This window comes from Periplaneta americana, chromosome 14 (genome assembly GCF_040183065.1).
Source record: "Periplaneta americana isolate PAMFEO1 chromosome 14, P.americana_PAMFEO1_priV1, whole genome shotgun sequence".
Lineage (NCBI taxonomy): Eukaryota > Metazoa > Arthropoda > Insecta > Blattodea > Blattidae > Periplaneta > Periplaneta americana.
In genome coordinates this window covers 4158598-4180890 of record NC_091130.1, presented here as the reverse complement: position 1 = coordinate 4180890, position 22293 = coordinate 4158598, and the positions used below count along the sequence as shown (strand labels likewise).

At 36.7% G+C, this 22293-nt stretch overlaps 1 protein-coding gene across 2 annotated transcripts in view; it reads left to right on the top strand.

Moving 5' to 3' along the window:
- LOC138713092 (pyruvate dehydrogenase phosphatase regulatory subunit, mitochondrial) overlaps window positions 1–22293 on the top strand; it is a 275506-nt gene that overhangs the window by 9282 nt on the left and 243931 nt on the right. For both annotated transcript variants that reach the window (XM_069844855.1, XM_069844854.1), the window contains exons 4-9: window positions 822–985; window positions 4907–5143; window positions 7254–7364; window positions 9149–9318; window positions 15210–15402; window positions 20438–20596. In XM_069844855.1, coding sequence (XP_069700956.1) covers window positions 822–985; window positions 4907–5143; window positions 7254–7364; window positions 9149–9318; window positions 15210–15402; window positions 20438–20596 — 1034 coding nt within the window. The remainder of the gene's footprint in view (window positions 1–821; window positions 986–4906; window positions 5144–7253; window positions 7365–9148; window positions 9319–15209; window positions 15403–20437; window positions 20597–22293) is intronic.

Below are 22293 nucleotides of genomic sequence, written 5' to 3'. Positions count from 1 at the left end.
TTAAGAAATATTTTGCTGAAATCTGGCAAATCCTTTATTGTTCCCTTCTATCATAGACCTCTGGAATGCAGACAGATTCGCCATCCCATTGTAACCTGCCCGAATTAATGTAGTATTAATGGTACCTGCATGCGGTCAGTTTCAACAGCAAGTTTTCACTAAGTGCACGCATTTTAACGCAATATGGTCACTAAAAGAAGTAAGTGACACTTTAGAAGCGATTAGAATTGTGAACATTTCTATGAAGCTAGAGGAAGGAGTATGAAGCTAGGAGAAGGAGCAGTGAAATTGCAACTGAAATAATGAACATAGAATTTAATTTAGAAAGTGTATATTGGGCAAGCAGGAGACAACAGAGTAAAATGATTGATTACTTCACCCCTCAGTAAAGAAGTTTGGTGAGTAATGAACAAACTGTTTTAATACAGAATACTGTATTTATAATTGTACATGTATTTTATTGTGTTCATGGTATGCTTAAAAGTGAATACATAAATCTAAAATAAACCTAATTATTTTTATTATTTTTCATTTTCCACCTCACTAGACTGATAATATGAATCTTGGTTACTACGACACTCGTTTATAACATAATTTTCAAGGTCCCTTGGATGTCGTTATAACCAAGTTCTACTGTATATGGTTTTGTAACCTCAAAATTTGAACGCTGTTCTAATAGACAAACTGTTTGCTGGTGACAGCTTCCCTATATACAGCACAGTTAGCATGGTCTGCAATTAGTACAGTATAAAGGTGTGCAGTGTCATGTTTGTGCTCATAGATATGATGACGCGTCAGAAAAGTGCTCTGTCTATGTGCAGATCGTGGAACATAGAATGTGACCTGGTGACCCCAGAAGAAGCCAGTAAGCTGTGCCCTCTCATTGCTGTGGATGACCTGCAGGGTGGACTCTGGATCCCTGGGGATGGGGTGGCCGATCCTTACCAGATCTGCCTCTCACTCATGTCTGTTGCCAAACAAGGAGGTGAGTGCACTAATGAGGGATGAGAGTAGCTGTGGACCAAATGTTACTTTTTGGAATTATCAGAAAATGTGCAACAGCGATTTCATGAAATATTCTATTGATTTTCTTCATATTTGCTATCATTCGAGAATGTTAAAGATTAATGTGTTTTCAATTCAGAAATAAAAAAATAAAAAAAGGGATTTACTAAAAATAGTAATGGTATTCATTTCGAATATTTTTTTACATAAGATTAGTAATGAATGAAATGTTACAGGCCATATGTCTCTAAAAATGGTTGTTTCAAAGAAATGAGTTGTTTCCAACAGAATTACACTTCAAGCTGATAGAATTTGATATTGTTGTACAGATCTGCAGGTTATTGAAGACTGTTGTTGACATTGTTGTCAGGTTATTGAGGACAGTTCTTGACATTGTTGTGCAGGTTATTGAGGACAGTTCTTGGCATTGTTGTGCAGGTTATTGAAGATTGTTCTTGAATTTGTTGTGCAGGTTATTGAAGATTGTTCTTGACATTGTTGTGCAGGTTATTGAAGATTGTTCTTGGCATTGTTGTGCAGGTTATTGAGGACAGTTCTTGGCATTGTTGTGCAGGTTATTGAAGATTGTTCTTGACATTGTTGTGCAGGTTATTGAAGATTGTTCTTGACATTGTTGTGCAGGTTATTGAAGATTGTTCTTGACATTGTTGTGCAGGTTATTGAAGATTGTTCTTGACATTGTTGTGCAGGTTATTGAGGACAGTTCTTGACATTGTTGTGCAGGTTATTGAAGATTGTTCTTGACATTGTTGTGCAGGTTATTGAAGATTGTTCTTGACATTGTTGTGCAGGTTATTGAGGACAGTTCTTGGCATTGTTGTGCAGGTTATTGAAGGCAGTTCTTGGCATTGTTGTGCAGGTTATTGAGGACAGTTCTTGGCATTGTTGTGCAGGTTATTGAAGATTGTTCTTGACATTGTTGTGCAGGTTATTGAGGACAGTTCTTGGCATTGTTGTGCAGGTTATTGAAGATTGTTCTTGACATTGTTGTGCAGGTTATTGAGGACAGTTCTTGGCATTGTTGTGCAGGTTATTGAAGATTGTTCTTGACATTGTTGTGCAGGTTATTGAGGACAGTTCTTGGCATTGTTGTGCAGGTTATTGAAGATTGTTCTTGACATTGTTGTGCAGGTTATTGAGGACAGTTCTTGACATTGTTGTGCAGGTTATTGAGGACAGTTCTTGGCATTGTTGTGCAGGTTATTGAGGACAGTTCTTGGCATTGTTGTGCAGGTTATTGAAGATTGTTCTTGACATTGTTGTGCAGGTTATTGAGGACAGTTCTTGGCATTGTTGTGCAGGTTATTGAAGATTGTTCTTGACATTGTTGTGCAGGTTATTGAAGATTGTTCTTGGCATTGTTGTGCAGGTTATTGAGGACAGTTCTTGACATTGTTGTGCAGGTTATTGAGGACAGTTCTTGGCATTGTTGTGCAGGTTATTGAGGATAGTTCTTGGCATTGTTGTGCAGGTTATTGAAGATTGTTCTTGACATTGTTGTGCAGGTTATTGAGGACAGTTCTTGGCATTGTTGTGCAGGTTATTGAAGATTGTTCTAGACATTGTTGTGCAGGTTATTGAGGACAGTTCTTGGCATTGTTGTGCAGGTTATTGAAGATTGTTCTTGACATTGTTGTGCAGGTTATTGAGGATAGTTCTTGGCATTGTTGTGCAGGTTATTGAAGATTGTTCTTGACATTGTTGTGCAGGTTATTGAGGACAGTTCTTGGCATTGTTGTGCAGGTTATTGAGGACAGTTCTTGGCATTGTTGTGCAGGTTATTGAAGATTGTTCTTGACATTGTTGTGCAGGTTATTGAGGACAGTTCTTGGCATTGTTGTGCAGGTTATTGAAGATTGTTCTTGACATTGTTGTGCAGGTTATTGAGGACAGTTCTTGGCATTGTTGTGCAGGTTATTGAAGATTGTTCTTGACATTGTTGTGCAGGTTATTGAGGACAGTTCTTGGCATTGTTGTGCAGGTTATTGAAGATTGTTCTTGACATTGTTGTGCAGGTTATTGAGGACAGTTCTTGACATTGTTGTGCAGATTATTGAGGACAGTTCTTGGCATTGTTGTGCAGGTTATTGAGGACAGTTCTTGGCATTGTTGTGCAGGTTATTGAAGATTGTTCTTGACATTGTTGTGCAGGTTATTGAGGACAGTTCTTGGCATTGTTGTGCAGGTTATTGAAGATTGTTCTTGACATTGTTGTGCAGGTTATTGAAGATTGTTCTTGGCATTGTTGTGCAGGTTATTGAGGACAGTTCTTGACATTGTTGTGCAGGTTATTGAGGACAGTTCTTGGCATTGTTGTGCAGGTTATTGAGGATAGTTCTTGGCATTGTTGTGCAGGTTATTGAAGATTGTTCTTGACATTGTTGTGCAGGTTATTGAGGACAGTTCTTGGCATTGTTGTGCAGGTTATTGAAGATTGTTCTAGACATTGTTGTGCAGGTTATTGAGGACAGTTCTTGGCATTGTTGTGCAGGTTATTGAAGATTGTTCTTGACATTGTTGTGCAGGTTATTGAGGATAGTTCTTGGCATTGTTGTGCAGGTTATTGAAGATTGTTCTTGACATTGTTGTGCAGGTTATTGAGGACAGTTCTTGGCATTGTTGTGCAGGTTATTGAAGATTGTTCTTGACATTGTTGTGCAGGTTATTGAAGATTGTTCTTGGCATTGTTGTGCAGGTTATTGAGGACAGTTCTTGACATTGTTGTGCAGGTTATTGAGGACAGTTCTTGGCATTGTTGTGCAGGTTATTGAGGATAGTTCTTGGCATTGTTGTGCAGGTTATTGAAGATTATTCTTGACATTGTTGTGCAGGTTATTGAGGACAGTTCTTGGCATTGTTGTGCAGGTTATTGAAGATTGTTCTAGACATTGTTGTGCAGGTTATTGAGGACAGTTCTTGGCATTGTTGTGCAGGTTATTGAAGATTGTTCTTGACATTGTTGTGCAGGTTATTGAGGATAGTTCTTGGCATTGTTGTGCAGGTTATTGAAGATTGTTCTTGACATTGTTGTGCAGGTTATTGAGGACAGTTCTTGGCATTGTTGTGCAGGTTATTGAGGACAGTTCTTGGCATTGTTGTGCAGGTTATTGAAGATTGTTCTTGACATTGTTGTGCAGGTTATTGAGGACAGTTCTTGGCATTGTTGTGCAGGTTATTGAAGATTGTTCTTGACATTGTTGTGCAGGTTATTGAGGACAGTTCTTGGCATTGTTGTGCAGGTTATTGAAGGCAGTTCTTGACATTGTTGTGCAGGTTATTGAGGACAGTTCTTGGCATTGTTGTGCAGGTTATTGAAGATTGTTCTTGACATTGTTGTGCAGGTTATTGAGGACAGTTCTTGGCATTGTTGTGCAGGTTATTGAAGATTGTTCTTGACATTGTTGTGCAGGTTATTGAGGACAGTTCTTGGCATTGTTGTTCAGGTTATTGAAGGCAGTTCTTGACATTGTTGTGCAGGTTATTGAGGACAGTTCTTGGCATTGTTGTGCAGGTTATTGAAGATTGTTCTTGGCATTGTTGTGCAGGTTATTGAGGACAGTTCTTGGGATTGTTGTGCAGGTTATTGAAGATTGTTCTTGACATTGTTGTGCAGGTTATCGAGGACAGTTCTTGGCATTGTTGTGCAGGTTATTGATAGCAGTTCTTGACATTGTTGTGCAGGTTATTGAGGACAGTTCTTGGCATTGTTGTGCAGGTTATTGAAGATTGTTCTTGACATTGTTGTGCAGGTTATTGAGGACAGTTCTTGGCATTGTTGTGCAGGTTATTGAGGACAGTTTTTGGCATTGTTGTGCAGGTTATTGAAGATTGTTCTTGACATTCTTGTGCAGGTTATTGAAGACTTTGTCGTTGTTACCAGGTGTGCAGGTTATTGAAGACTGTGCTGTGCAGCAGATCCTGAACCAGAACGGACGAGTGGTTGCCGTGGGCACCAGTAAGGGGATGGTGGAGTGCCAGTACTTTGTGAACTGTGGAGGTTTCTGGGCTCGTAAGATCGGCAAGATGAGTGAGCCACACGTGAAGGTTCCTCTCCACGCCTGTGAGCACTACTACCTGCACACAAAGCCCATCTCTGGTCTGGACCCAATGACACCAGGTCAGTATGGCATATTATTTGAGTTTAATTATGTATTTTTTTTTACTTCCTCATTATACCAAATACAAAGAGTAAGTATTGTCAGGCTGCAAAACCTGATATCGAAATTTGGCAGAAATAGACGTGAAAAGCCTTCCTGATACCAGAAAGTCGTTTTCGATCTGTGATATCTCGTATCTACTGTCCATCCAAGTGGTTATGTTGCACGGTCATCAAAACGGAGTAAGTCACGTGACAGTTACTTAACGGAGCCCTTTTCTTTCAGTTATTGCAGGCTAAACAGTTGTATAATATTACGTAGAAGTTTAATTCCCAATAGCAAATGTTTTCAGGAAGGAGCTAAACCAGTCCAGCTACAAGCCTATGAAGAGGGGCCAGCTGGGATGCATCATAACCACTTGGATGGAAATTGTCAACTGGACTATTATTTAGATTAACTACATTATTATTGTGTTCACAAAAGTGGACAGTTAACTAATTTTTATCCTCGAATAGAAGATCTTGCAAAGCGGAAATATATATAAAAATTGTATCTAGTTTTGGAAAAATTAATTTTTATAACAGTTCTTTGAATACCAGTACAATGGAAGGAGTCCATAATCGTACCTACCTTTAAGAAGGGGGACAAAACTAACTGTAGTAACTTTCGAGGAATATCACTTTTGTTGACGTTGTACAAAATTTTGTCCAATATTCTTTTGAGAAGATTAACTCCATATGTAGATGAAATTATTGGGTGCGGTTTTAGGCGTAATAGATCAACTATTGACCACATATTTTGTATTCGATCGATAATGGAGGAAAAATGGGAGTATAAGGGTACAGTGCATCTGTTATTCATAGATTTCAAAAAGGCATATGACTCGGTTAAGAGAGAAGTTTTATATGATATTCTTATTGCATTTGGTATTCCCAAGAAACTAGTTCGATTAATTAAAATATGTCTCAGTGAAACGTACAGCAGAGTCCGTATAGGTCAGTTTCTGTCAGATGCGTTTCCAATTCACTGCGGGCTAAAGCAAGGAGATGCACTATCACCTTTACTTTTTAACTTTGCTCTAGAATATGCCATTAGGAAAGTTCAGGATAACAGAGAGGGTTTGGAATTGAATGGATTACATCAGCTGCTTGTCTATGCGGATGACGTGAATATGTTAGGCGAAAATCCACAAACGATTAGGGAAAACACGGGAATTTTACTTGAAGCAAGTAAAGAGATAGGTTTGGAAGTAAATCCCGAAAAGACAAAGTATATGATTATGTCTCGTGACGAGAATATTGTACGAAATGGAAATATAAAAATTGGAAATATATCTTTTGAAGAGGTGGAGAAGTTCAAATATCTTGGAGCAACAGTAACAAATATAAATGATACTCGGAACGAAATTAAACACAGAATAAATATGGGAAATGCCTGTTATTATTCGGTTGAGAAGCTTTTATCATCCAGTCTGCTGTCAAAAAATCTGGAAGTTAGAATTTATAAAACAGTTATATTACCGGTTGTTCTTTATGGTTGTGAAACTTGGACTGTCACTTTGAGAGAGGAACATAGGTTAAGGCTGTTTGAGAATAAGGTGCTTAGGAAAATATTTGGGGCTAAGAGGGATGAAGTTACAGGAGAATGGAGAAAGTTACACAACACAGAACTGCACGCATTGTATTCTTCACCTGACATAATTAGCAACATTAAATCCAGACGTTTGAGATGGGCAGGGCATGTAGCACGTATGGGCGAATCCAGAAATGCATATAGAGTGTTAGTTGGGAGGCCGGAGGGAAAAAGACCTTTGGGAGGTCGAGACGTAGATGGGAGGATAATATTAAAATGGATTTGAGGGAGGTGGGATATGATGATAGAGACTGGATTAATCTTGCTCAGGATAGGGACCAATGGCGGGCTTATGTGAGGGCGGCAATGAACCTCCGGGTTCCTTAAAAGGTAGTAAGTAAGTAAGTAAGTACAGTTTTTTGGATCACCTGCAAATTTACAGATAAGAGATATCACGTCTTAGCCATCAATGTACTGTTTAGTGTCTTAGTATTAAAAAGGATTGACGGAAACAGGCCTCTAGCATACGTCCCTTCATGTTGTTCTGGCTGTTGGTAGTGGTGAGAGACCAGGATGGCCACATCTACTTCAGAGAGTATGAGGGTCGCTTGTTAGCTGGTGGATTCGAGCCTGTAGCCAAACCTGCATTTGAAGACGGAACCATTCCAGGTACAATTTATAATTTTAATTTCTGTTGTAGTCTCTTTTCTTCCATTCCTGGAATACGTTGTAAGCTACCTTATTACTTGCATATTAGGTAGGCCTACATAATCTCTCGGTAGTTGTACAATTTTATTTTATTTCCGTTTATTTTAGGTGTATGATACATTGTTTTGCATATTTTCAGGGCGTAGTTTATTTGTATATTATGTACCATGGAAAACTTAAAGCTAGACATCTGAATACTGAGATCTGTTGCAATTTTAGTATATGTATAGGTAGGGATCTGCAAAAAGTGAGGTAATTTTTTCTGAAAAGGAAGTGTTATTAAAAAAATGTTATTTTGATAAAAATGCGAGGTTATTTTGAATGTCCATTACAGAACAAAGAAAACAACCCATACTTACGTTATACCTACAGTTCAGTGGTGTTTGGGCAAAGGAGGTTAGGCAATTTTTTATGCAAATGAAGTTTAGTTCCGCAGGGGAATACACAAATTAAATTCTATAAGTGGGTGTGCAAAAGAAAAAAAAAAAAAAAACTACCATTTGAAGTTCTTTATTTGAGTGTAAAATTATTTGCAAAAAGTGTCCGATGCTTGATATTCATTTTTATGATTTGTGTCCCTTTACCTAAACACCATCGAATTATCCCTCAAATGGAAATATTGCCATTGTAGACACATTTTGCTATTTCAAATTGTTTTTTTTTTTCTGTTGAAACATTGTTATAAGTTGATAGAAATCTCTCCAAATGAAGATATTCTTGGACATGCTCTATATGAGCAGCTATTTTGCTTTCATTGGCCTTTTTTTTTTTTTTAGATATAATTTAATTTGAGGTCCAGTGTCTTTTTTTTTTTTTTTGCAAGTTCATCTCCATTTCGTTGTAAAAGATGCCAATGTGTGATGGTATCCATTGGAAAGCTATGAATTGTTTTGTTTCTCCACATCATCGCCTTGGAAGAAGACCGTCACATATCAAAATGTGTTAATTTTCAGAAGAACCATTAAAAAATTAGGCGTTACATAAACCCTGATACGTCAGTCCAAAAAGTAAATATGTTGTTGTTGTTTTCTAATGCCAGGCATTTGACAATAAAGTCATTTGATCTCTTGCACTCCAATATTTTTCAAAGATATTATCATGGTTAGCCACTGACACACAGATAAAAAGTAAATATTAGAAAATGATTTTATGTGGGAAATGAAGATACTAATACCTGAGTATTATTCCCTTTTATAAAACCCTTTTGTATTATGACAGAGATCATTTTAGGTGAATTAAAGGCAAAGCTTTCATTATTAGAGTGTTTTTTTGCAGAAAGTAAAACAGTTTACATCTTTACATCTTTGGCAATTAAAATTTATGAAAAAATAAAAAATGATGATTTTTGAGTTGTGACAGTCTTCTTTCAAGGCAATGAATGTTTTAACAATTTGCAACATTCCATGATGGTTTTGGTTGGAAGTGATTGTTTGAATTGCAAGCTTTTTGTTTACTAATATGACTGCTTTGGAGAACAACATAGGTGCAAAGTAATATGGAAGATTTTCCATGGCAACAGGCATTATAGTTGCTGAAATTCTGTTTGCATCCAATACAACTTCGAAGAGATAAAATCACAGATTGATCAAATACTGTTAAATTAGTATTAACATTTAGTTGCCGTTTCTGTTTGAGTCTATCAAATAGAATTATTCTAAGTTGGGTAATTAATTTCAGCAATCCGAATGTCTCGCTCGGTTCGTTGATGTTTCTCAGACATATTTGCACCTTTATGAGTTGTGCAGACTCGTCGGCAGACCGCCTCTTGCCGGAGGACTGGGATCACTTCCACGTGCTGCTGGAGCAGATGCTGCATCGTGTGCCGAGCCTGGGTGAAGCGGTGCTGGAACGCCTGTGTAACGGACCGGAGGCCTTCTCCCCCGACTGCAAGTGGATAGTTGGTGAAGCACCGGAGGTGAGAGTTGTTACTGGGCAGTGCAGTGCTGTGGTATTCAAATAGAGAGTAGTGTGTGTACATTTAACAAATCTGACACCAACTTTCAAAAGAGTGTTCTTTATAAATCAGACAATCCCAGAGAAAGAAGTAATAATCTATATATATAATTTGAACTGGTAATGGAAATTACGGCAAAATGGCTGAACGGATTTTAATAAACGACCCCTCATTTTGAAGCTTGGAACCCAAAGTTTTTCAGAAAAATAGTAGTTTTCAGTGAAATGTCAATTTTCCTACATCATTTCCAGTGGCGGCTCGTGGGTATTGAATTAAGGGGGGCTGCATACAAAAACAAACCAAGCAACTTACTTTATTTAAAGATTAGTTCCATGCGCCTTATCTTGTAAGTTGTGTTTAAATGAGACAGGCCCATGTTAGTAGATTTACTGGCATTTAAAAGAATCCTGCGAGACAAAATTCCGGCACACAGGCGACACTGATATAACCCCTGCTGTTGCGAGTGTCGTTAAATAAACCATAATTTAATTTTTTATGTGCAGATTTGAACCTTAGAAATATCTAACTGGCGATGTTGTAGTTGGTTGTATAATATATATACATGATACATCGATAAATGAAAAAAATAACTGAGCCAGAAATTGAATTCGGGATATTCAAGAGTACGCACCAGGGCGCTTGCCTTATTTATTGTGATGTTAGATGTTTCAGATTCCATTATGGTTTGAAAACATTCTAGCAATGGCTCCTTCTTCTCATGAACAACATTTACTGTTCTTATTTTAAATCCATCTTGTTGCCCCAGCTGATGGAATTGTCTTTGAAACACATTAATCTAATACAGACTGTGTGGAGATCGAGAGAAGAAAGCAGGGATACTGGATAAATCAGCAAAAAATATGCCAGCCTTTGTATTTTGTTTAGCGGCTCTTTCCGTTATGAGATTCAACTGATGGGCACTTAATTTCACATTTCCCCTGAATTGTTAAGGTACTGAACTGAATAAACTGGAAATATTGTACAGAATCAAACATTGTTGCACTTGTTATACTCACAACATTAAAGAAAATGTGTTTAAAACTGCGCGCTACTGACAAACTGCTGCAAATTTTGCAGCGCCTGGAAACTCTGGATTCATGGCAAGGGGCAGCAGGGAGGAGGGGTAAAACTAACGCGCAAAGCATCCGAGACGAGACTGGCAGCTCCAGGGGAGGAACTGGCTTCACCCTATAGTCCTTGTCTCTGGTTTCGCTCTGGCAGCACCAGGGGAGGAAGTGACCACTAACGATTGCGTGCATGTCATGAGAGCGAATTTTTTTAAAAAATTCGAGCCTCTGAATAGAGACTGTATAATAAATGTATTTCACAACATAAAACGAGACAAGAGCCACAAATGTCTGGGGGTGCTGCAGCTCCGCAGCCCCTCTTCGAAAGCCGCCCCTGATCATTTCCCTATTTTCCAAAATCCATCTTTCGTCAGTTTTGAGAACTAGTTGCATTTCAGAATAAAACAAAACACACACTACAATAAACAATAGGTTATTACACGAAGGCCATGACCTGCAGGATTGCTGACATATTTAGAGCTCAAATTCAATTGGTTATTGAAAACTTCAAGACTTACAAAAAATAATTTACAGGTCTGATTCTGCGGTGTGTAATTTTCTGAGTACAGCTGTGTATTGGGTATTAAAATCTACAAAACTTGAGGTGGTTTGATGACATTATTACCATTAGAAATTAAATATTGTTATAGTTAATGCCATGATGTGACTATTTTTCATTAATTATACATATTAATGCTATATTGATGATATTATGAAAGCGAAACGTTTCGGGGTTATATAAGTAGATGTAAAAATATATGAAATTAGATCTTCATTGCTATAATTTACTGAATGGCGGCTTTGTAATATATAACTACAAAACTTACCTAAGATAATATTGTTATTAAAAATGAAATATTTTTATAGTTATTAATCAAGTGGGGTTGGATCTTTTTCATATACTTAATGGCGGTGTGGTGTAGATATTTATATGCGTCATTCTCTTCAGTATTGGCTTGAGAGAGTGCAAAAATTACAGTTCCTAAGGAAAGATCAAAAGGTATTACTTACTGATAAAATAAGAGGCCTACAAAATTTTGTAGTCTCCCGATCATTTCAGCGAGATCTCTCAGCAGGATAAAATGATTTCACCCTCTACATTTCAAGCTCTCCATGCAGCAGCTATACCAAGATGCTATGTCTATTGTTCGAAAGCATAGCAAACCTGACTTTTTTTTAAACTTTCACCTACAATCCACAATGACCTGAAATAGCTATTGCTTTACTCCCACATGGAAAACCCACTGATCGTCCTGACATTGCTACTTGCGTGTTCGCGTTGAAACTCAAAAACTGAAAGTGGATAAGTTCAAAAAAAAAGTATTTGGCATAAAAACATTCAGAGGGAGTATATTTCATTATAATGGAAGCAAATAACTTTCAAAATGTCTGGTATTCTTCATTGAAAATAAATCTGAAAAATTTTTATTTGAACGTCTAATGAACTTAGTTTGCAGCATTTGCTGCACAAGCCACTAGTAGAAATTATAAACATATTCATCTTAATAGCTTTGGAAAAAACAATGAACTTTCAGTACATACTGCAAAAAATAATAACAGTAAAACTTCATTTACCTGTTTTTAATCGGTGTCTAAAGAAGTATAAGGGTACAGTACATCAGTTATTCATAAATTTCAAAAAGATATATGACTCGGTTAAGAGAGAAGTTTTATAGAATATTCTTATTAAATTTGGTATTCCCAAGAAACTAGTTCGATTAATTAAAATGTGTTTCAGTGAAACATAGTACAGAGTCCGTATAGGTCAGCTTCTGTCAGATGCGTTTCCAATTCACTGTGGACTAAAGCAAGGAGATGCACTATCACCTTTACTTTTTAACTTTGCTCTAGAGTATGCCATTAGGATAGTCCAGGATAACAGAGAGGGTTTGGAATTGAACATGTTACATCAGGTGCTTGTCTGTGTGGATGACGTGAATATGTTAGGAGAAAATACACAAACGTTGATGGAAAACACGGGAATTTTACTTGAAACAAGTAAAGAGATAGGTTTGGAAGTAAATCCCAAAAAGACAAAGTATATGATTATGTCTAGTGACGAGAATATTGTACGAAATGGAAATATGAAAATAGGAAATTTATCCTTTGAGAAGGTGGAAATATTAAAATATCTTGGAGCAACAGTAACAAATATAAATGACACTCAGGAGGAAATTAAACGCATAATAAATATTCGAAATGCCTGTTATTATTCGGTTGAAAAGCTATTGTCATCCAGTCTGCAGTCAAAAAAAGCAGAAAATTAGAATGTATAAAACAGTTATATTACCGGTTGTTCTTTATGGTTGTGAAATTTGGACTCTCACTTTCAGAGAGGAACAGAGATAAGAGTGTTTGAGAATAAAGTGCTTGGGAAAATATTTGGGGCTAAGAGGGATGAAGTTACAGGAGAATGGAGAAAGTTACACAACACAGAACTACACGCATTGTATTCTTCACCTGACATAATTAGGAACATTAAATCCAGAGAGATGGACAGTGCATGTAGCACGTATGGGCGAATCCAGAAATGCATATAGAGTGTTAGTTGAGAGGCTGGAGGGAAAAAGACCTTTGGTGGGCCGAGACATAGATGGGAGGATAATATTAAAGTGGATTTGTGGGAGATGGGATATGATGGTAGAGACTGGATTAATCTTGCTCAGATAGGGACCGATGGCGGGCTTATGTGAGGGCGGCAATGAACCTCCGGGTTCTCGAAAAGCCATTGTGAGTAAGTAAGTGAGTAAATCTGAAGAAAAAACGTATAAGCGTGAAAATTGTCTATGTGAAATAGCATTTATTAACATTTGAAATAGCATTTGAAGACTATATGTGAAGAAAGAGATAAGTGAATTTAACTTCACAGTTAAGCCTTCTTTGTGTCTATAACACATTACTCAAATCTGTAACACATGTTCTTGAAGAATGTAAGATTATTTGTAGGAAATCTTAATTGCTTAGAGCCAAAACTAGCTGATGTATTACATTACAAACTTCATTGCAGACAGTTTTACGAAATAAATTTACCTTGTTCTTGCTGTGTGATCTTCATTTAATAACATGTGATTTATTTTACAAAAAAAGGTCAGTTATTTTGGACTGCTTGCTCCTAAGGAATAAACCATCCCCGCAAAACTCTTTTTATAATATGTTCAGTTACATCATGGAGTGTTACGAAATGTTTCACTCTTTCTAAAGCAGTAACAGGTTCATTAAAGGACACAACTTTGTTGGAGGGAAGCATGGGCAGCTTTGAATTTCCACGAATTTCAAACTTGCCCACATCTTAACAATGAACATGTGCTGTATTCTCGGGTTCTTATACTTTCACAGCACACCTAATTTCGAGCAAAATTGATTTAGAATATATAAATTAAGTTTTGTACCTCCTGATGTTTAAGGGGAGAGGATGGTATTTTTTGGTGAAAAATGAGTAAATTTAAAAAAAAAAAAAAATTCTTTAAAATACTCTGTGATATGTGTGGAATGCATAGCATAACATTTTGTGGGTATTTGTGCCCTTATCGGATGTTGAGACGTCATTTTTAAACTTCTTGCATTATGGATTTTAAAATCACTCGCCCACTTTTATTGTTGTTTCCGGTAAATTAAATTTTAAAAAAATTTTTCTTTAAAATACCCTTTGATATGTGTGGAATGCATAGTATAACATTTTGTGGGTATTTGTGCCCTTATCGGATGTTGAGTCGCCATTTTTAAACTTCCTGCGTTATGGATTTTTAAATCACTCACCCACTTTTATTGTTGTTTCCTGTAAATTAAATTAAAAAAAAAAAATTTTTTTTCTTTAAAATACCCTTTGATATGTGTGGAATGCATTGCATAACATTTTGTGGGTATTTGTGCCCTTATCGGATGTTGAGACGACATTTTTAAACTTTTCTGCACTATGGAGTTGTAAATCACACGCCTGCTTTTATCGGTTTTCAGTAACTTTATTTATTTTTTTTTTTTTTTGCTACATTGCCAGACAAAAATGGATATAATTTCTGAATTATTAAAGATACATGCATGAAATTTAGAACACACATTCTTTAGACTATTAGGAAACTTTTCTCTGTAACAGAAGTTTGTTAATTGATTTCATTTTAAAAATACGTCCATTTGTTTGCAAGAAAAGAAATCAGAAAATTGTTATTACATTTTAATTGTTTATTTTACAAACATAGGGACTAATATCAAAATTCTGTTACAGACAGTTTGTAGAACATGCTTTTGCAAATACATTGCAAAAAATTGTTCGAATCTATCTTTAAAAACGGTCTAGATATATCGGTTTTAGTACAATCCTGCATTGGGTATATATATATATATATATATATATATATATATATATATATATATATATATATATATATATATATATATATTTTTTTTTTTTTTTTCAAATTTGGGCCCCTAAATAATTTTTTTTTTTTTTTCAAAATATTTTTATTTGGTTAAGTTGTCACAGCTATGAGCTCTCTACATACAAAAAATGACTATTTTACACCAAATAGAAAAAAAGTTTAAAAAAGTACCATCCTCTCCCCTTAAAATACGATTGTGTACAAAAAGATGTATGTCTGATATAAATTAACATGGAAAGAATAGGAATTTGATTGGGAATAGGTGTGAAAAGTGCATGAAAGAGGTTTAACTGTACTGATATTTCGTAACAGGATGCTCCTATCACCAGTCATTTCCAGTATTTTTATGATCCATTTGAGCTAACAGTGTTATTCTGAAAGATTGAAGAGCCAGTGTTGATCTGTGTTACAGATTCAAAACTACTTTGTGGCCGCAGGCATGAAGACCATCGGCATATCGGCTGCTGGGGGAGTGGGCAGAGCCACAGCGGAGCTGATTGTGAATGGCTCTTCGTCATACGACATGTACGAGCTGGACATCAGTCGATTCCTTGGACTACACAACAACCGCAAGTTCCTACGAGATCGAGTCAAAGAAGTGCCTGGTGAGCAATGCACAGTACTGTGAACTGCAGCACAGGTGAAACGAAGAACAGGGGCAGTTGTGTATGTTCAGGATTTAACACTGGAGTTATCTTCTTTCTTGCTTCCCAATATTTGGATGTAAGATCCACAAAAATCTCGAGAGATTCGCAGGTTGCTAGGTGTTGCATAACAAGCATTTAGGACATAGATGGGCATCGTGCCTCACTTGAGAAATAATGCCTCACTGACCTTCACAGAGCTTATCACTCTGAGGCCCAGTTTCTTCAACCTTTGTTATAATGCACCTAACATAGCGTTAATTAACTGTAAGTTAAAAGTATGAATTGTTGTTAAAAATATTGCGTTTCTTCGACTTTACATTTCACATTTTAACATTCTGTTTGTTAACTCTCTGTTAGGACCAGAGATTCTAGAGTTTAACCATAACCTATAACCAAGTATAGGCTCACTTCTGTTTTCTGAACTCTGACAATTGCGATTCTCGCTTGTTTCCGTTGTTTGATTCAGAGAGGATAGAAGTCTTTCTATTCTCTCAGGTTTGATTTCTACTTCTTTCCTCGTCTGTATCACAATAGCATGGAGCGGCGTATTGGTATTGCTGTTATGAAATGGAAAACCCTGAAACAAAAAGAAATCTTGGGACTAATTTCTCTTTGTTCGAAAGAAACCTTCTGCTGGAAATTATTTCCCAGTATGAACCAATTATTGAGAATAAACAAACAAACGGATCTAAGTTGAAAATGAAACGTGAGGCTTGGCAGTAAATAGCCTACACCTTTGTATGAACTTCTGGTCTGTCAAATCACAGAAATCATTCGCTCTGGTTATGTATTCATGGATATCATTTTCTAAATAATCCAGATATGTAAGTTCAGCATCTAACGCACCAGCCATGTTGGATACTTCTATGCTAACAGAGAGTTAAATGATTTAACTGCATGAAATTGGGCAGTTAAATTAACATAGGTTTTAACAGCCTGTTAGTACTAACAGTAGTTGAAGAAATGCTTCAACTGTTAAGTTTACAGTTAAAATGAAATAACACAAACAATGGAATAACAAAGGTTGAAGAAACCGGGTCTGAGTGACATCATCTTCACAGTCCCCGTTCCTCCCTCAGGCGTGGGCAGGTTCTATATCAGTTTCATAAGCAATATCAGTGGTGGCATAATGGCATTATCAAAGCAGTGTGTACACGTTAGAAAACGATTATTTCATGAGAAATGGGAGGAAGAGTTTTTTTTTGCTGTTTAGAAGGGGAGAACATACGATGTATGTTATGCTCGAAAATCCTATTAGACATTAATAAATTTAATATACAACGACATAAAGAACATGCTGAATTAGAAGGTAAGACAAATTAAGTGTTATTTTTCGTACTATTCCGAAGAAAATTTATGATCTTAACATTTGCATAGTATACTAAATACGACATATACCTTAAACACGCTGCATTAAAAGGTACGAGGAGTTAAATGTTGTTTGTACGTATTATTTCCAAAAGAAATGTATTAAAAAAAATCAAATATGCGTAGAAAACGAAATATGATTTTCTGAAATTATTTTAGGTCGAGAACGTGCAAATCTATTAAGTAATCTTGATAAACGCCAGAATATTCAAGAAAATATGCCTAACGTGATGGAATATTGTTGGCTAGTTACGCAATTTCTCGCCTGTGATTTAAATCAATTCAATGATGGAGAAATAGTAAAGAGGTTTATGATTAAAGCTGCCGAATTAATTTGCCAAATTGAATAAAAGTTTTCGAGTCTCTCACGTTAACCAAGCGCTTTCCTAATAATTCGCCACTGACCGCCTTAGCAATTACGATAAGGTGACGCAGGTCACAGCAGTTTATATTTCCCATCCTACTCTGCAGTCTCCTCTCCTAGTAAACAAACTATTTCAAATCGAGTGCCTCACGTAACCGAAAATTGTGCCCATGTATGATTTAGGAGAAGTCAATGATATTGAAGCAATCTTGACGAGAAACCAATCTGAACATGGCCAATATCGTATTTTCAAGGTAGAATTCATTGAATTTTTCCATCTTGAATTTTGGTATTCCGTCATTAAATTGTGTTGGTTGAGTATCAGAATTGGCTGTACATCTATCACCTTTTGAATAAGTAAATGTTTGACTTGTTCTGTAATATTTTGATCTATCACTATTTTAGATCTTGTCAGAAATTTACCTTTAAAGACCATGTCTTTAGATTTCTTATTGGATATCTTTAAATTATAATTTTGTGTTATATATATCATTTGCGGCCATTTGTAATTCATTTTTCGATTTGCTAAAAGTACCTGGTCGTCGGGAAGCAATGAACTAATCCAGTTTCCTAACCTAAATCTGTTTTAAGCCGGCTTTGCTGTTCTTGAATGGCTGCATCAATATCATCGTCATCGTCCTTGCAGGTATTAGGCCTAGTGGCCTGTTACGGTCTCCGTCCATCTTTTCAGGGGGCGTCCCAAAGATCGTCTTCCATGTGGTATATAGCGGAGAATTTGTCTTGGGAGTCTGGAACGGTCCATTCTATTGACATGGTTAAGCCATTTTTGTCTATAGTGGTTGAGATGTTCATAAATAGGTGTCATTTTCAATTCTTTTGTAATTAGTTCATTCCTTTTGTGGTCAAGCAAGCTGTAGCCGGCAGTCCTCCTCAGAAATCTCATTTCCGCAGTTGTTAGGCGTTGAACATCTGAGTTTCGGACAGTCCAGGCCTCACTACCATACATGAGGACAGGCCTTGCTAGAACTTCATATGCTTTTAACCTGGTATGTTTTTGGATTTTCGTGGTTGTGAAAACCTGGTTGATGGTTTCTTAAGGCTCCATTAAAATGTTGAATATTTTCAGATATATCAGTAACAGGTAAATATGTCGAATTATAACCTATATATTTAAATGAGTTTACTTGATCTAACGTCAATATAAATATTAAAAAGAGTAGGTGGCATAGGACAACCTTGTCATACACCTTGATTTGTATCTACAGTAAAATGACCTAAAATTATATTTGTGCCTATATAGCTTATACGGGTTCAATCCCCACTTGGGCTGATTACCCGGTTGGGTTTTTTCCGAGGTTTTCCCCAACCGTAATGTGAATGCAAGGTAATCTATGGCGAATCCCCGGCCTCATCTCTCCAAATATCATCTCGCTATCACCAATCTCATCTACTCTAAATAACCTAGTAGTTGATTCAGCATCATTAAATAACCAACTAAAATAAAAAATAAAAAATATAGCTTATATATCCTTTAAGACCTTTATTAACAGTAGCGGCTGGTGGTCAAAATAATGAGTGTGCTACAATCTCTATATCAGCCTACTGTATACACTTATATGCATTTATCTTAATTTGGGACTCGCCTAGTGACGAAATATGGAGTTCCTTCCTACTACAGAACTTGTCAATTACCCTGGTGTTAAACGTTAAACCCCTCCATCTTGGACATCATACTCTTTTCTATTGACAGTATTGCAAGAGCAGTGAGGCGATCCTGGGACATAGTGTTCCTTAAAAACGTTTTTATGCGTTTCAAGCAAGAAAAACATATTTCTGGCTCAGCAGTGGTCATTGGTGTTGTAACCAAAATATTTAACAACTTCGTTACTTCACAGAATGGATCCCGTGAATTGTTGGAGACTATGTTTTGTAACAATTGAACAGCCATCTATATTTCGGAAGTCGGATCTTCCGTATAGAACTCCAAGTTGTGTCTTTAACACTCTTTTGTTCAGTACAGTATAGCTGTTGACAGCAACTTCAAGTTCGCATTCAGGAAAATTATGCAAAAAATTGTCAAAAAATTCGCTGTTTAACAATTTTGTTGCGTTTAGGTAGCTTAAAGATTGGAAACGATGAGTAGTTTCCTGAATTATACGGTTACATACCTCCTTGGCATCAATTTTCTGGGATTCAATTTTCCGTCGCTTGCTGACTGATTCAGGAGGAACCTCAAAAAACTGGTAGATGGCAGCAGCAGTCGAACATTTGAATTACCAAATACATTGTACATAGTTCCGAGTTCCTCCACAAACAAGCATTCTTTCCTTACACTTTACTTTTGCAATCTCGAAGCTGTGTTGTGGTGAAGCTGACTACAGCACTTCCCCGCGTAAAAACAGCCAATCAGAGCAGTTATTTCAGCTTCGCACATGCGCATTAACTGTCTACATTTTCATGTAAGTTTTGAGTAGCACAACGAACCCCCTGAGGCACCAAAGAGCGAAGAGCGAAGACTAAACACTCGATAATGCGTCATGAACATAACCACGGGAAATTGTCAAATGGCAGATCAGATACTATGGTGGTATTGCAAACACTTTATTTGAGCAAAAATTATCATTGTGCTGTAGCACTGTAGCACATAAGGACGGGCCGCCCCTGTTTATTAAATGCTTAGGGTAACCTCTTCTTTCCATTATGTACCACAATTTATTCCTCACTACTTTATCAAAGGCTTTTACATAGTCTATAAATAAAGTATGAGTTTCTAGATTAAGTTCTCGTCTTTTCTCACTTCTCTGTTTTACAGAAAATACACAGTCAATTGTTCTTCTTATAGAAGCACTTCACTTGTTCTGTTTATCTGCCTTGTAATTATTCAGCATGGATTTTATATCTCCTGTGCGATTTGATCTCTAGAATTCTCCTCAAGACAGGGACTAGCATGTCTGCTGTTGCAGTATGAGGGCTACTAATTCTGCAGTGCTTGGAAAAAGTGACATAAGTCAGTTTCCACAAACCTTTTTTGATAATTTATTGACAACTTACACTGTTTTATGTCGATTTGATTTTCTTCTGTATGAATTATTGTAATGGGAGGAATACTTACGTATTTTTTTTCCAAGCGAGCAGATGTTCCGTAAGTTGTCAATAAATTATCAAAAAAGGTTTGTGGAAACTGACTTGTGTCACTTTTCCCGAGCACTACAGAATTAAAGATGGATATCAGTTAAGTTGGGACTAGTCAGGAAGAGTCATTAGTGCTGTAAACTGAGATATTCCACCCTACACCTGCAGGCATGCACTATGGCTTGATCTACCCATTCCACGAGTTCCAGACTGGACGCAACCTGCGCATGTCTCCGATCTACCCAAAGCTGCGGGAGGCAGGTGCCGTGTTTGGACAGGTGATGGGCTACGAACGGCCTTCGTGGTTCGACCCTAACTACAAGTCTGGTACAGTTTCCACTTTCCATTCCAAGTAGTCATGGTTTAACAGTATGAAAGCACAATGCTTGTTCTCTTGTTCTAAATATGTACAGTTTTGAATTTGAGTTTATTGAGATTACATGTTTTTTTAGAATAGATTGCTTGCAACCAGCTAACAGGGCTCTGGTGAAACCATGACAATGGTGGATATTTAAACAGCTTTCAAAAAATGAGATGTGTTCAATATTATGAACACAAAATTCTGAAAAAGTTAAGTATGTTGAGTGACCAACAGGTTTTGACAAACAAATTTAATTATTCTTTTTTGAAGCAAAGACAAGATGTGACTTAGTACTTCCTCCTCAACCAGTTATACACTACCATATCTAAATATAGACTCAAATATTGCTAATAGTGTTATTTTTAATATATCAATGGGTAAATAATTTCGGAGAATGACAAATTTATAAATAGTTTAGTGTTTAGGGAACCTGTTACATAAGTAAGCTGTATTCTGTTGAATACAGAGATATGAATCTGAAGATTAAGGATACAATATAACTGAGACAATGTATAGGTACCTCATAATAGGCACATGTTACATCAATAATTTCAAAACCATAATTGAATTGAATTAATGTAGATTGAGCTTAGTAACATGCTATACAGTTCTTAAGTATGAAATCCGAAACATTCTGTGTACCCAGGGCTGGGCAAAATACTGGCATCCAAGTATTTCAAATACAAATACAAAATACTTTTAAAAAATTAACCAAAATACATTTGCAAATCAAGATTTCAGGTATAACTCCCTGTAAAGTTGATTTGAATAATTTCGAGGGAAAAATTGTTCCGGAGCCGGGTATCGAACACGTCACTGTTCGTTAACAGAAAACCACAATTTAAGTCACACGGAGTTAGTGTGCACTCGAAGTTGGTTGCTTGACGGTTGTCAACCCACTTTGAGGTCTGTGGATATAGAGGACGTCACTGTTCGTTAACAGAAAACCACAATTTAAGTCACACGGAGTTAGTGTGCACTCGAAGTTGGTTGCTTGACGGTTGTCAGCCCACTTTGAGGTCTGTGGATATAGAGAACGTCACTGTTCGTTAACAGAAAACCACAATTTAAGTCACACGGAGTTAGTGTGCACTCGAAGTTGGTTGCTTGACGGTTGTCAGCCCACTTTGAGGTCTGTGGATATAGAGGGAGAAATTGGATTGGTGTCGGTTAGAGTTCCCGAGTAGCTCAGTGGTAGAGCGTTGGTACGTTAAACCAAAGGTCCCGGGTTCGATACCCGGCTCCGGAATAATTTTTCCCTCGAAATTATTCAAAATACATTTGTATTTCAAATATTCGATAGAATATATAAATAATAATATTACCGAAAATCTAAAATACAGTATTATATTGACATTAAAATTATTTTTATCTCGAAGTTTTATATAAACACAGAGGAACACAAACTTGTATTATGCTTTATAAGAGCTTGTTTCACTGTTGGGTAATTCTCTAGACTGCACAGGATTGTCCCTTTGCCTTTGAAGAATTGTATGAGCCCATACTCCGCAGTAGACAAGTTCTTTTCTTTTTTGCTTTTCAAAGTCTGTTGTAAAACATAAAAATTGAACTGACCAAAGGTGTAGCGAGACCTGCTCAGCTGGTTTCACACACATATTCTGTATCCTCTTCTTATCATGTGGTGAGGCAGTGTCAGGTAGCC